This window comes from Pristiophorus japonicus, chromosome 8 (assembly GCF_044704955.1).
Source record: "Pristiophorus japonicus isolate sPriJap1 chromosome 8, sPriJap1.hap1, whole genome shotgun sequence".
Lineage (NCBI taxonomy): Eukaryota > Metazoa > Chordata > Chondrichthyes > Pristiophoridae > Pristiophorus > Pristiophorus japonicus.
This window is the reverse complement of record NC_091984.1, coordinates 120,238,626-120,255,105: the sequence shown is the minus strand read 5'-3', so window position 1 is coordinate 120,255,105 and position 16,480 is coordinate 120,238,626. Positions and strand designations below refer to the sequence as shown.

General features: G+C 45.6%; 1 protein-coding gene across 1 annotated transcript in view; it reads right to left on the bottom strand.

Annotated features, from left to right (window-relative positions):
- dnm3a (dynamin 3a) overlaps window positions 1-10,983 on the bottom strand; it is a 486,179-nt gene extending 475,196 nt beyond the window's left edge. The window contains 1 exon segment of the mRNA XM_070887379.1: window positions 10,735-10,983. Within this exon segment, the coding sequence (XP_070743480.1) occupies window positions 10,735-10,895 (161 nt within the window). The 5' untranslated portion in view covers window positions 10,896-10,983.
- Between the last annotated feature and the right edge of the window lie 5,497 nt (window positions 10,984-16,480).

Below are 16,480 nucleotides of genomic sequence, written 5' to 3'. Positions count from 1 at the left end.
AGACTAGAACTAGGGGGCACAGCCTCAAAATACGGGGGAGCCAATTTAAAACCGAGTTGAGAAGGAATTTCTTCTCCCAGAGGGTTGTGAATCTGTGGAATTCTCTGCCCAAGGAAGCAGTTGAGGCTAGCTCATTGAATGTATTCAAATGACAGATAGATAGATTTTTAACCAATAAGGGAATTAAGGGTCATGGGGAGCGGGCGGGTAAGTGGAGCTGAGTCCACGGTCAGATCAGCCATGATCTTTTTGAATGACGGAGCAGGCTCGAGGGGCTAGATGGCCTACTCCTGTTCCTAATTCTTATGTTCTTATGTCAGGAAACAGGCACTAGAAAGACCAAAACAGTGGTCGGAGTTAAATTTTGAGTAACATATAACGTAGCACTCATAAATCATTGAATTTTACAGCACAGCAGGAGGTCATTTGTTCCATCTTGCTTGTACTGGTTCTCAAAGAGCTAATGACTTAGTTCCATTCCCTTTCCCTAAACCAATTTCATTTTTTCTTTTTCAAATATTTATCAACTTCCCTTTTAAGAGGCATTACAGATTCTGCTTCCAGCACGGTTTCTGGTTGGGCATTCCATGCCCTGGCAACCCTCTGCATTACAAAAAATGTCCTCTCTCTCCCTTTGTTTTTTTTTGATGATCTCAAATTTATGCCTTCGATTTACTGACCAGTGGAAGTAGTCCTTCTCTATTTACCTTATGAAAGGTGTTTTGAACACCTATCAGAAGTTCTCAAACTTCTCTGCTCTAATGAAAAGAGTTACTCTCCTCCTAACGAAAGACCCTCATCCCTGGTAATATTCTAGAGAATCTCTTCTGTACTCTCTGTGAAGCCAAGGCTCTAGAGATTACAATATTAGCAATATCAATTACTGCTATTCACTACAGCTCCATATGTTCAGCAATTGATGCCCAAAGGTTAACATACACAATCTGCTTTATTAAACTGGCTCATTATCTGGGAGATATGGAGATGAGCATAACCAGCAAAACTGCAAGCTTCAATTTTTGAACAGTTACACACTGATCAGAACATTTCACAAAATTAAACATTTAAAAAAGCGCCAGAGTAACATGGATTATAGTTGGAATGAGAAACATCAACCCTCAATTAGGAAAATTAAAAATGGCAGCAAGACATCTCTAGAGAGAGGCTAGCAGCAGCTCATGACACAAATTGGAATGTTGCTATATCTCAAGAAAAGGAAGTTATGCTGAACCTGTATCGAACCTTAGTTGGACCACACTTGGAATACTGCATACAGTTCTGGTTGCCATATTATAAAAAAGATATAGAGGCACTGGAAAGGGTGCAGAGAAGGTTTACAAAGATGACACCAGAAATGCAAGGGTATGCATATCAGAAAAGAATGAACAGGCTGGACACCTTTTCTCCTGAAAAAAGGCCGAGGGGGGGGAACCTAAAAGAGGTCTTTAAAATGATGAAAGGTTTTGATGGAGTGTATACAGGGAGAATGTTTCCACTTGTGGTGAAGAGCATAGCTAGAGGCCATCAATATAAGATCGTGTCTAAGAAATCCAATAAGGATTTCAGAAGAAACTTCTTTACCCAAATAGTATAGATGCATTTAAGGGGAGGCTAGACAAGCATATGAGGGAGCAGGGAATAAAGAGTTATGCTGATAGATTTAGATGAGGAAAGACGGGAGGAGGCTCGAGTGGAGCATAAACGTCAGCATGGACTGGTTGGGCCGAATGGCCTGTTTCTGTGCCGTATATCCCATGTAAAATGAACAGAGCATAAAAATTAAGTCTTAATTTGAAGTCAGTTAATTATTGGATAATTCTTTTTTTTCCATAACAAATGACTGAATTATCAGCAGTAAGCTGTGCAGAAAGTTTATTTTCTTAAAATAATTTAAGCATAATGTGCAATAGCCAATGATGAAATCTGAGAAATACCTATTTGGGAGTTTGTCTAGTCCACTGATAATTTAAAGTTGATTTTTCTGTGCCAATAACTTAAATTAAACAATGCAAATAATGTAAAGTGAGAATTTATTGCTAAAACATTAAATTCAGATCATTTGAATGAAGCAACCGATTATCACTGGAGAGTTACTTACTCAACCTAATTTGTCTACTTGTCAAGTTTCTGTATATAATTTCTTCTGCACAATTTTGCCAAGACCATTTTCTAATGCAAGAATGCCTGCTGCTTTATGCTTACTAAATTTCTAAGTTACCTTGAATTCTTCAAGGTTATAATGCAAAACAGTCGACAATTAAGGGTGTTAGAGAGCGAACTGATCTCAAGTCAGAAGGAATATCCCTCTTTTGGGATGATAAATTTAGACCAATTCAAAGTGGGCTCTTAATAAAAATATGTACTTCCTCCGATAAATTTCTAATGGTCCTACCTTCTGCTAGTTGCCCCCAACTAAGGATCCTGTAAGTCACACTTCATTCACAAGAAATGTTTAAATGTAAAACCTATATAAAATCTCCACCCGATTTAATATTTTATGCAATTAACAAATTTCATCCAGAATAAATGATCAGTTTAGTATCTCAATACAAGTACTTATATAAACTTCTGCATTTGTGAGGAAATGTAACTTTCGAATGCCAACAGCTTATGTAATTGTCCTGAATCCCTCTAACAAATGCAAGCCATTGGTTGCATGGAAGTCCTTGCAGTATCCCTCATACACAGTTCTTAATTACTGACAGGCTCCTCATTCAGTCATCCCATCACGTTGTTGATGATTTTTCATAATAAACAGGGGAGAGGAGACGGCTGTACGTATTATACAAAATCACTCAGGAGGTCAACTGCAGGGGTATTGAGGAATAAAAGGGCAAAGGCTTCACTGTTGGCCCAAATCCAATGCATCGTCACACGCACATCAATTTCACGTCAGACTATTCATCAAACGCCACAATAAAATATTATCTCTGTTGTCCTACTCTGCTAACTTAATGATTAACATTTCTTTTGATCAAGACTTGCAATATTTTAAAACAAGAAGTTTAGCAATTTAGAAAAGTACTAAAAATACAAAATGAATAGTTAAATCACTACTGAGACACATTTTACTTGTACATGACAGCTCAATCATGCTGTATCAGGTAGCCACTGATGATTAGGAGAAGGGCAAGATCAATTTTTGAGCACTATAGCAAGGGTTCCTAGGGCTGGAAATTCAGTTCTCAGCGATAATTGTATTTTTTTGTCCAAATTATCGATATGGCAACGCTATCACTATGAGGCTGTAAATTCAAGCTTTAATTTGCGCAGCGGTAAAAATCAGCATTGCACAAGGATTCGTGGCGCACACCGCAAATTTTCTGCAACTTTATTCAGAGGCCGATACCGCTGCGAGTGGGCCTAGGGAGGGGGGAAAACACAAAAAATAAATTGCAAGAAACAAAAAAATTACAAAACATTCATAAGACACTTAACGAGCGAATCACTGCAAAAGAATTTTTAATAAAAACTTTAACTTACTTTTTTTTGCAGGTCTTCATACTTACTGCTGATCCAAGGGCTACAACGCAGCTTTTTCCTTAGCGTTTTTTTTCATTCTAAATACGGGTGCGCTTAGGGCCAAATTTTTGGCAAAAGCGATATTTCAAGTCTTGCATGGTGGCACTCCTCTCTCCAGCGGTACAGGATGCCATGTATCTCACATGCTATACATGACTGTAACTGGATAGGACCTGTAACAATAAGCATACCTTACCACCAGGGGTGCACTTGCAGGAGACACTCCATACCTGTCCCACTGTGGTATATAAAGGGAGGTCTCAGGCAAGTGCAGCACTGGAGAGCTGGAATTAAATGTGCAGGTCCTGAGTGACCTTGACTTCAGCATGTGTCTCGTGTAAGTCAGTACATTAGAGTCAGGACTTAACAGTGGCGACGAGTTACGGGATCACAGAATCCACAGAATGGCTACCAACAGCTCAGATGAGAAATATAATGCTGGAGACAATTGGGATGTCTTTATAGAAAGGCTCCAGCAAAGATTTGTGACCAATGACTGGCTGGGCAACGATAAGGCAGACAAGAGAAGAGCCCGAGAAACCAGCAAGCAAGTCGTTTGAGGAGTTGAGCACACTGGTGAGAGACCACCTGAAGCCAGCGAGCAGCCTACACATGGCCAGACACAGGTTCTACAACTACAGACGCTGTGTGGGCCAAAGCATACCCGACTTCGTGGCGGAACTTCGGAGGCTGGCTAGTTCATGTGAGTTCCCCGATGAACTAAGGAGAGAAGTACTGAGAGACTTTTTTATTGAAGGAATAGGCCACGCAGGCATATTCCGAAAGCTTATAGAGACTAAGAACTTGACTCTAGAGGCAGCAGCACTGGTCGCACAGACGTTCTTGGCAGGCGAAGAAGAAACGAGGCTGATCTATACTTCGGGTACGACAACCAACGAGGCATCGGAACAAGGGGTTCACATTGTGAAACAAACCGCTACGCCTACACACAGACAAAGGCAGGAGAGCAGGCCTTCAACAGCAGACAGTGGCGCCAGAAGCCATCAAAATCAAGGGCCACATGAACGGCCGATCACACCTCATCAACCCACAATGTGAGCAATCAGCAACAGATTGAGAGAAGCTCAAGGGAGATTGGCCATACGCAGCTCATCCTTCGGAAACAATGGAAACAGTCTGTGTTGGAGATGTCAGGGAAGGCACTCAACCAGCGTGCGTTGATTTCAGCATGCCGTTTGCAGAAACTGCAACTACACAGGGCATCTGGCTCGCATATGCAGAAAAACAGCAGCTCGGCTGGTATACGAATCGGAAAGGTCGGAAAGCGGACCAGAAGACTGTTGGAACAGTGCACGGGACGCCGAGGTACAGTGGGTTAACGCGATCAATGTCCACTATTCTTACACCAAGATGCCTCCAATGATGATGCGGGTTCAACTCAACGGGATACCCATCAACATGGAACTGGACACAGGGGCCAGTCAATCCCTCATCAGTGTTCAACAATTTGAACAGCTGTGGCTGCACAAAAGCAACAGACCAAAACTCACAAGGGTCGACACCAAACTAAGGACCTGTACTAAAGAAATCGTCCTAGTCCTTGGCAGCGCCATGCTCTCAGTCACACACAAAGGGATGGTGCACCGACTTTCCCTGTGGATTGTCCCGGGGACCTCCCAGCCCTGTTGGGAGAAGCTGGCTAGCAGAACTTAATTGGAAATGGGATGATGTTCACGCCATGTCGTCAGAGGAACGGACCTCCTGCTCAACAGTTCTAAGCCGTTTTGAACATCTCTTTCAGCCAGGTGTGGGCACTTTCAAAGGGGCTAAAGTTAGAATCTACATCACACAGAATGCCAGACCGGTCCATCACAAGGCTAGAGCTGTGCCTTATGTGATGAGGGAAAAGATTGAAAATGAACTGGACCAGCTTCTGCAGGAAGGCATAATTTCTCCCGTGGAATTCAGCGACTGGGCAAGCCCCATCGTCCCAGTCATGAAGCCTGATGGATCCATGTGAATCTGTGGGGATTACAAGTCTACCATAAACAGAGTCTCCCTACAGGACCAATACCCACTGCCCAGAGCGGAGGAGCTATTTGCCACGTTGGCTGGAGGAAAACTTTTCTCGAAACTTGACCTCACATCTGCGGATATGACGCAAGAACTGATCGAAGAGTCTAAGCTACTCACCACCATCAACACACAGAGGCCTTTTTGTGTACAATCGATGCCCATTCGGCATCAGGTCGGCAGCTGCTATATTCCAGCGCAACATGGAAAGTCTGCTCAAGTCCATCCCGGGGACGGTTGTGTTTCAAGATGACATACTCATCACGGACAGGGACACCGACTCTCATCTCCGCAGTCTTGAGGAAGTACTAAGTCGATTGGATCGGGTAGGCCTAAGAGTTAAGAAATCCAAGTGTCTGTTTCTCACGCCCGAGGTTGAATATTTGGGCAGAAGGATTGCCGCTGATGGAATCCGCCCAACCGAATCCAAAACCAAAGCGATTCGCCTGGCACCCAGGCCCCGGAATGTCTCGGAACTGCGCCCCTTTCTCGGGCTACTCAATTACTTTACGAACTTTATGCAGAACTTGAGCACACTGCTGGAGCTTCTCCACGTGCTACTCAGAAAGGGGTGTGATTGGTTTTGGGGGGACGCCCAAGAACGCGCCTTCAATAAGGCATGCAACCTTCTATGTTCCAACAGTGTTTTAGCCTTTTTTGACCCAGGTAAAAAGTTAGTCCTTACGTATGATGCGTCAGCGTACGGGGTCAGGTGCGTTTTACAGCACATCAATGCAGCCTGTTGCTTATGCCTCCAGGTCACTTTCGCGGGCGGAGCGCGGGTACAGTATGGTTGAGAAGGAGGCGCTCGCGTGCGTGTACGGTGTCAAAAAGATGCACCAATACCTTTTCGGGGCCAAATTTGTGTTAGAAACCGACCACAAACCCCTCATGTCCCTACTATCTGAGTGCAAGGCAATCAACGCCAACGCCTTGGTGCGCATTCAGCGGTGGGCACTCATGCTGGCGGCTTACGACTACATGATAAGGCACAGACCAGGCACAGACAACTGCGCCGCCGCACTTAGCAGGCTACCCCTGGCGACCACAGAAGGGTCCGACGAACAGGACTGTGAGATGGTCATGGCAATCAATGCCTTTGAATCCACAGGTTCGCCCATGATGGCTCGCCAAATCAGAGCCTGGACGACCAGCGACCCCACGTTATCTCTAGTTAAAAGATGTGTTTTAACCGGTGACTGGGCAGAGACTCGCGATGCCTGCCCCGAGGAGGTCAAACCCTTCCATAGGCGCATGCATGAACTATCACTACAGGCAGACTGCCTGATGTGGGGCAGCCGAGTAGTTATGCCCTTACGAGGCAGGGAGGCGTTTGTCCGGGAGCTCCATTGCGAGTACCCGGGGATCGTCTTCATGAAGGCCATAGCCAGATCTCATGTCTGGTGGCCTGACATTGACACGGACTTGGAGCTCTGCGTCTATCGGTGCACCATTTGTGCCCAACTCAGTAATGCCCCCAGGGAGGCCCCCCTAAGCCCCTGGCCCACCAAATCGTGGTTGCGGGTGCATGTAGACTATGCGGGCCCATCCATGGACAAAATGTTCCTCGTAGTCGTTGATGCATTTTCAAAATGGATCGAGTGCACCATTTTAAACTCGAGCACCACCTCCACCACTGTGGAGAGCCTTAGAACCATGTTTGCAACGCACGGCATTCCTGACATATTGGTCAGTGATAATGGTCCGTGCTTCACCAGTGCAGAATTTCACGATTTTATAGTTGACCACGGTATAAATCAAGTTAAGACGGCACCTTTCAAGCCGGCCTCCAATGGCCAGGCAGAGCAAGCAGTGCAGATCATTAAACAAGGCATGCTCAGAATCCAAGGTCCCACGCTGCAGAGCCACCTGTCGCGACTGTTGCTGTCATACAGATCTCATCCGCATTCATTGACTGGGGTTCCCCCCGCGCAACTATTGATAGGCTCTCGTTAATCCTCCCAGACGTCAAAGCTAACTGAGTATCATGACCGAAATTCGAGGGGGAGGTGGAATGAGACGGGACAAAGTGTTTGTGCTAAACTATGGCCGGGGCCCCAAATGGCTTGCAGGGACAGTAACAGACAAAGAGGGAAACAGGCTACTGGTTGTACAAATGGACAATAGCCAAAGCTGCGGAGGCATGTAGACCAAGTAAAAAGTAGATTCACCAACAACACTGCAGAACCAGAGGCAGGCTACAATGTGGAACTCACACCACACCTGGTGGACAGACAGGTGGAACAACCTGAGGAAAGGGCAGTCTCAACAGACAGCCCAGGCGAGATACCAGCAATCACACCGAACGAAAAACAGGCACCAAGGCAAACAACTGAACCACAACTAAGACGCTCCAAGCGAGAGTGCAGACCACCTGAGAGACTGAATCTATAAAGGCAATAAGACCTTGGGGGAGGGTAATGTCATGTATCTCACATTACTGTATATAACTGTATCTTACCATGCTATACATGACTGTAACTGGATAGGAACTGTAACAATAAGCATACCTTACCACCAGGGGTGCACTTGCAGGAGACACTCCATACCTGTCCCACTGTGGTATATAAAAGGGAGGTCTCAGGCAAGTGCAGGACTGGAAAGCTGGAATTAAAGGTGCAGGTCCTGAGTGACCTTGACTTCAGCATGTGTCTCATGTAAGTCAGTACATTAGAGTCAGGACTTAACACAGGGTATTTGAAAAGCGCCGCCGCAAGACTTCTCCAAATTTTCCGCCACACCGAAAACAACTAAATATTACCGAAAAACCCGTCGCAAGGCCAGTGAATTTTTAGCCCCTAGTATAAGGAAATACAACTATGAAAAAAGATTGGAAAAGATTTGAAAAATTGGGGCGGTTAGAACAGAGGCGATTATTTGATAGAGGTGTTTAAAATTATAAAAGGGATGGGAAGGGAGAGAAAGGAAACAAACCATTTCCAGTGGTCAAGAGGTCCAGAATGAAGGGACATATATACACGATTAAATGCAAGAGAATTAGGATTAGGACAGAAAGCTCCAATACTCTTGTCCTCGATCTAGTTCACCCTTCAGTCTTGTCCTTGTTGCCCAATTTCCAACGCACAGAATTCAAAATCCTTGTCCTCTTTAAAAATCTTCCACAACCTCATCTCACTCGAGCTCTGCAACATCCAGTCCCATTGTTCAGATTCTAGACTTCTATGCATCTCCCTTTCCACCCACCCCCAGCAGTCTTCACATGATGGCAGAGCTTTCAGTAGTCTTATCGTTTAGAAATCTCTTTCTAAACTTTTTCACCGTGCTACTTCTCTCCTCGCCCTTAAAAAAGCCCCTTCTAAATGCTTCGATACTCAATAGTTTTCTTGTTTGAAGCTGCTTAGAACATGTTGGGTTGGAATTTGCTGAAAAAAATAACGTTGTGTGAACAACGAATGTTGTTATTAATGTGCAAAGCGGTCAGCAATGAGAAACCCAGTGAACTGTAAATCACAAGTTGCTGGATGATTTGCGCCGCTCCACCATTAGCTTCCCGTAAACATCATCTCGCCCATAGCCTCCCAGTGATTTTCATGAAGTTACTAGATTTGCACATTAATTATCCATTAAACGCGATACAAAAAGTTAAGTCAAATAATGAATAGTGCAAGTACCCTTTTAATGACGTGATAATTGTTAATAACTGCCAATCAACCACTCTGGCCCAGAAAGTGAACAATTAAAAGTGTGGGGTTTCATTCCTTCAGGTAGTGAATTGTTGTTGGAGATTTTAAAATGTAATATTTTAAAATTTATTTTTCTTACTTTTCCTGTCTCTTTTCTTCTCTCTCTTAATCTAACCTTTATTCCCCTCTCTTTCTGTACCTAACTTGACATTGAATTCACGCACTCTAATTCACCCTCCTTCTCAGTCCTTCCTCTGTATTTCTCAATCCTGAAATCTCATCGATTCAGGAAATATCCTGTTTACCCCGTCGTTCACCAAGGTCCCTCACTGTGCCATCATCAGCTCGCACATCCAGCATCTTAAAAGGGCAAAAAAAATTAGCTGAAGGGTGCAGAAAATGTCTTAACGAATCAGCCATGTCGCAAGTTGCCCTGCTCCAGCAAATTCCAGGCCAATAAGCTGCTGAACAAATGCAAATTGTTGTTGCTGCAGTAGTATCATCCTCCTATAGTTTCTATTTCCACAACGAAGCTCCGCGAGTGTTTTTCCAGCCACACCTCAATACATCTTTAAATATTGAATTTCACTTACCCTTCTATATAGAACAGTATCAATGTTAGAGATACACTGGCAAGCCAGCAAGTTCGAATTTTGTTTACAGTACATTACCATTATATTCTGTAATAGATGTACTGTGGTTGCCCTAGGGCTGTTCATTTTAGTTGCAGTATAAACTGACAAGTTCTCAGTAAAAATTGAAATAAGTGGAAAACACAATTTCAAAACTCCATACATTCTAGATCAACTGTTTAACCCCACTGAAATTCATATTTTTCATTCCAGTATTACTTTATGAATTCTGCCTTTGCCTCCTAATTGCCACAGCAGAACTTGTACAGTTGCGTGTTCACAAAATTATCCTGCATTGTCAGATAACTTACTTGCGTGCAAGTTTCTTCTTTAAAAAAAATGAATTGGCACATTTTTGTTTTGAAGTAACTTGGTGGAGTATATCTGCGACATCCATAATAACTTCTCAATTTTTGTATAAAAAATTATGGCATGTTACTTGAACTGAAAAGTAATCTTAGATTTTTGTTTTAAAGTGTAGAAAATAAATGTAAAAAGAACTTTCCATAGCACTTTCACGACCTCAGGGCGTCCCAAAGTGTTTTGCAGCCCCCCAAAAAAGTGCTTTTGAAGTGTAGTCACTGTTGTAATAGAATTGTAGAAGTTTAGGGCACAGAAGACCATTCAGCCTATTGTGTTTGTGCTGGGGGAAAAAGAGCTGTCCAGCCTAACTCCACTTGCCAGCTCTTGGTCGGTAGGCTTGCACTTCAAATGCATATCCAAGTACTTTTTTAAATTGCGATGAGGGTTTCAGTCTCTACCGCCCTATCAGGTAATGTAGGAAACGGGGCAGCCAATCTGCGCACAGCAAGCTCCCACATGCAGCAGAGTCTGCATACACGTCCCTTTGAGAACAGCAAGCACCTGTGGGCAGTGGCTGCTCACTTCCCTCCATCCCTTACCTGCCCACGAAGTTCTCCAGCACCGAGCTTTTGCCGGCGCTCTGACCGCCCACCACTGCGATCTGCGGCAGGTCCAGGTTGCAGCTCTGGCCGATGGCGAAGAAGGCGTCCTGGAGGCGGTTGACCAGCGGGATCAGATCCTCCATCCCGCGGTTACCCATGGCAACCGGCCGGGCCGGGGGGACAGACAGGGAGCCGGGGAGCAAGTGGCAACCGTCAAAACCGCCACACAATGAGAGGGAGCCGCCGTGCCGCTTAACCCCGCCTCGGCCTGTCGCTGCCCCCAATGGCGCCCCCACCCTCTCTCTCGGACTCTCGCTGCCCCCAATGGCGCCCCCTCCCCCTCTCTCTGGCTGTCGCTGCCCCCTCACCCTCTCGCTCTCTGTCGCTGCCCCCTCACACTCTCTCCCTCCCCCTCTCTCGGGCTGTCGCTTACCCTTCTCACACCCCCTCCCTCTCTCTCTGTCGCTGCCCCCTCACTCTCCCTCCCTCCCTCTCGGGCTGTCGCTGCCCCCTCACTCTCTCTCTCCCTCTCACTCTCTCTCTCTCTCTCTCTCTCTCGGACTGTCGCTGCCCCCTCACTCTCCCTCCCTCCCTCTCTCGGGCTGTCGCTGCTCCCTCCCTCCCTCTCTCGGACTGTCGCTGCCCCCTCACTCTCTCTCTCCCTCTCTCTCTCTCTCTCTCTCTCGGACTGTCGCTGCCCCCTCACTCTCTCTCCCTCCCCCTCTCTCGGGCTGTCGCTTACCCTTCTCACACCCCCTCCCTCTCTCTCTGTCGCTGCCCCCTCACTCTCTCTCTCTCTCTGTCGCTGCCCCCTCACTCTCTCTCTCTGCCCCCTCACTCTCTCGGGCTGTCGCTGCCCCCTCACTCTCTCCCTCCCTCGGACTGTCGCTGCCCCCTCACTCTCTCTCTCTCTCCCTCCCTCGGACTGTCGCTGCCCCCTCACTCTCTCTCTCTCTCTCTCGGACTGTCGCTGCCCCCTCACTCTCTCTCAACTTGTTTTCTTTCCGTTCTTTGGGTGACACCTAACGGTCTGACTCCGCGCAGCCGCACTGCGCCCATCCCGCAGCCACCCACTCAACAGGCAGGAGTACAATGGCATCAGAAGACACGGGCACTAACTTTACACAATATAAGCACAACTTACTTTGCACAATCTGTTATTTCGCATCCTATAACCACAAGTTATTTTGCACAATCTCAGTTATTTTGCATCCTATAACCACAAATTATTTTGCACACTCAGTTATTTTGCACACTATAACCACAATAGCTATTTTGCACAGTTATTTTGCATACAATAACCGTAATAGTAATTTTGCACCGTGTAACCACAATAGTAAGCAGTTGACCATTTCTTAATAAAACTGCAATAACTGCATTTTAATCATTTAAGTTAACAATTTTGCGGGTTATGGACATTTATTTTGCACAACGCAATAGTGAAGCGACCAATAGATTTCAATTTCACGGGAATTATACCGCGATACAATTCCAGTGTCTGAATGACAGTGATCAACCCATCATTGCAGCGCATACCTATGTTCCTAAGTGAAGACGATCATTCCATACATTTCACAGTAAAGGTAAACATTATTTTTATTTTATAACTATTGCGTGAAATGTCACTTTAATTCCAGGGTCGCGGCAGCCTTTTTTTCCCCTCACTGGGCAAAAGTTCCCCAGATTTTTTAGGACATCTCCTCGTCCCCAAAAAGACCAGACCTTTTCTTCACGGTGTGTACACTTGAAAGACTCGTCTGATGAAGAATAAGCGTGTGCTTTTACTTTACGCTTTACTGTTTTGGGGTGTTGAGTTTTGTTGTCATCTCCCATCGGTGAGAAGTTCTGTCTTATCTGGCATTACAGCCCAAGAGATTAATGGTTGGTTGGATAATTTAACTTGTACTGTATCTCAAAATATTTACGTTATGATTATCATCATCATAGGCAGTCCCTCGAAATCGAGGAAGACTTGCTTCCACTCCAAAAGTGAGTGCTCAGGTGACGGGAGTTGTCCATGAGGGTCCTGATGTTCCAGGTCCCGAACTTCATTTTGAAGGGTGGAAGATGCCAGTAAGTGAGTTCTTTTAACGTGGGGTGGCTACCATACGGGCTCAGCAGAGCAAGGTCTTGGTCCAGTGGCAAAGGGGACCAAGATGACTGGAGACTAGGCTCTGCTTTATGAACCTAGTTGCCTATGGCAGGTTGCGAGATGCAAGCTCGGAAATGATTATAACAAATACATTGCGTGTCATGAAATCAACTACATACACTATTTTTAGCTTTGAAATTGACAATATGTTGCATTACTCTTAAAATAAATGTTATTTATGTTTTTTAAAATTTGCAGAGATTATTACAAAAGTGCAGCCTCACTTCACAATCCCTTAAAAGCCCTTCAATGAGCTGGATGCCTTATAATTACTCTCAAGTATGTATTACTCTCTGGAAGCTTTACGATTGCTACGGAACTTTTTGTTTATTTGTTCCGGGATGTGGACGTCACTGGCAAGACCAGCATTTATTGCCCATCCCTAATTGCCCTTGGGAAGGTGGTGGTGATGAGCCGCCTTCTTGAACCGCTGCAGTCCTTGTGGCGAAGGAACTCCCACAGTACTGTTAGGGAGGGAGTTCCAGGATTTTGACGCAGTGACGATGAAGGAACAGTGGTACATTTCCAAATCAGGATGGTGTGCAACTTGAAGGGGAACTTGGAGGTGATGGTGCTCCATGCGCCTGCTGCCCTTGTCCTTCTAGGTTGCAGGTTTTGGAGGTGCTGCCGAGGATGCCTTCGACTTATTTTAAAAGATATTTGTTACATCACAGTAAAGTGCTTTAAAGAATACGTGTACTTTGCACAGACAAAATATATATTTTTTTTTAAAAAAGAGAATTGTCAGTGGGCTTTTAATCCAAAAGCCCTCTCCCGTAAACACCGTTAAAATCAATGGGGTGAAAAAGCATACTGGAGACCTGCCCATATTTGTATTCCTGGCTGGAAATGACCTGCTCAGATGACATGCAATAGCTCCATCTTCAGCCAGCTCATTTATTGGCAACATTCCTGTCACTAATTGCCTGTAGCCTGACCCAGTTCCCAGTCAGCTGCCATACCCATGCAACACGAGTATTGCATTCCCCACTACTGCATCTAGACCTCGAATAGAAAGAGGCTGAACGAGTTATGTTAGGAATAAGGTTACATTTTTTAAAAATAACTTGATAATGATCTTGTATTGGAGAATCTATGAAGACTTGGAATGGTTAACAAATTTAAGATCAAAGATAAAGTGTTTTGAGGAGGATCATGTGAAACTAGTTATGAGACACACTAATACAGTGTATGATGATTAACGTAGGACAGAGTATTTGACTATACATGTTGAGAACATTGAGGGTTTCTTTTCAATCACCAATTTTTTCAAAATATTAAATTTATATTCAGCCTTCTTGCTCACACACACAAGCATGCTTATTCGGATGATAAGAATTGCTTATGAATTTCCTACAAAATACATACTAGAATAGGTCATCTTCCCAAGAAAGGGCACTTCACTTAACCGATATTTCTCAGGTTTATGTTTCAATTCATTTTAATAAAATTAACTTTGTTGAAGAGTACTGAAAAGTCAAAACAAACATTACGTCAGCAGCAAGGAGACAACACTATGTCTACCTTCAATGTGAGCCGACGTTGTAAATAGCTCCCCCTCAGAAACAGTCTCCCTCCCTTTCAAAACCACCATCACCCACTCAATAAAAATACTCGAACCCTCTGTCCTTGCAAGCTACCGCCCCATCTCTAACATCCCTTTCCTCTCCTTGAAAAATGTTGCCGCTTCCCAAATCTGTGCTAATTTTTCCCTCATTTCCCGGTTTGAATCTCTCCAAACAGTTTTCCGCCTCCACCAGAGCATCAAAATCACCCTGACCAGTCAAAAATGACAACCTCTGACTGCGGTGTGTTATCCCTCTTCTTCCCGATTCACGGTGGCAGCTCACCACCATCTTCTCAAGGGTAATTAATGCTGGCCTTGCCAGCAACACCCCCATCACATGAACAATTAAAAAAATCCTCCTTGACCTCTCTGCAGCCTTGGACAGTCAATCACACCATCCTCCTCCAACACCTGTCCAATATTGTCCTTGATCACTATTTTCAAAGATGAAAAAAAGCTGTATTTATCTATATCATATTCCTACACAAGTCCGACTGCGGCAACTACAGAGGAATCTCCCTATCAGCCACTGGGAAAGTCGTCGCTAGAGTCCTCCTCAACCGTTTTCTTCCCATGGTCGAGGAACTCCTCCCGGAGTCACAGTGCAGATTTCGTCCCCTACAGGGCACAACGGACATGATTTTTGCAGCGCGAGAGCTACAAGAAAAATGCAGGGAACAGCGCCAGCCCTTATACATGGTCTTCTTCGACATTACAAAGGCCTTTGACACTGTCAACCGCGAGGGTCTATGGAGCGTTGTCCTCAGTTTCGGATGCCCCCAAAAGCTCATCAGCTGTTCCACAATGACATGCAGGCCGTGATCCTTATCAACATATCACAGACCCAATCCACGTCCGGACCGGGGTTAAGCAGGGCTACATCATCGCCCCAACCCTCTTCTCAATCTTTCTCACCGCCATGTTCCGCCTCACAGTCAACAAGCTTCCCGCTAGCGTGGAACTAAACTACAGAACCAGTGGGAACCGGTTCAACCTGCGTCTTGTCCAGGCCAGGTCCAAGACCACCCCAACTTCTGTCGTCGAGCTACAGTACGCGGACGACGCCTGCGTCTGCGCACATACAGAGGCTGAACTCCAGGACATAGTCGACGTATTTACTGAGGCATACGAAAGCATGGGCCTTATGTTAAACATCCATAAGCCAAAGGTCCTCCACCAGCCTGTCCTCGCCGTATAGCACTTTCCCCCCCAGTCATCAAGATCCACGGTGCGGCCCTGGACACAGTGGACCACTTCCCATATCTCAGGAGCCTCCTATCAACAACAGGCATCGACGACAAGATCCAACACCGCCTCCAGTGCGCCAGTGCAGTCTTCGGCCGCCTGAGGAAAAGTGTGTTTGAAAACCAGGCCCTCAAAACTGCCACCAAGCTCATGGTCTACAGGGCTGTAGTAATACCCGCCCTCCTGTATGGCTCAGAGACATGGATCATGTACAGTAGACACCTCAAGTCGCTGGAGAAATATCACCAACGATGTCTCCGCAAGAGCCTATAAATCCCCTGGGAGGACAGGCGCACATCAGCGTCCTCGTCTAGGCTAACATCCCCAACATTGAAGCACTGACCACACTCAATCAGCCCCGCTGGCCGGCCACAGTTCGCATGCCAGACACGAGACTCGTTACAAGTTACGGAAACATTACAAGGACACCCTCAAAGCCTCCCTGATAAAGTGCAACATTCCCACTGACACCTGGGGATCCCTGGCCAAAGACCGCTCTAAGTGGAGGAAGTGCATCCGAGAGGCCGCTGAGCACCTCGAATCTCAATGCCGAGAGCGTGCAGAAATCAAGCGCAGGCAGCGAAAAGAGCATGCAGCAAACCAGCCCCACCCACTCCTTCCCTCAACGACTATCTGTCCCACCTGTGACAGAGTCTGGTTCTCATATTGGACTGTTCAGTCACCAAAGAACTCACTTCAGGAGTGGAAGGAAGTCTTCCTCGATTCCGAAGGACTGCCTATGATGATGAAGAATCATACACACAACATATATCCCATAT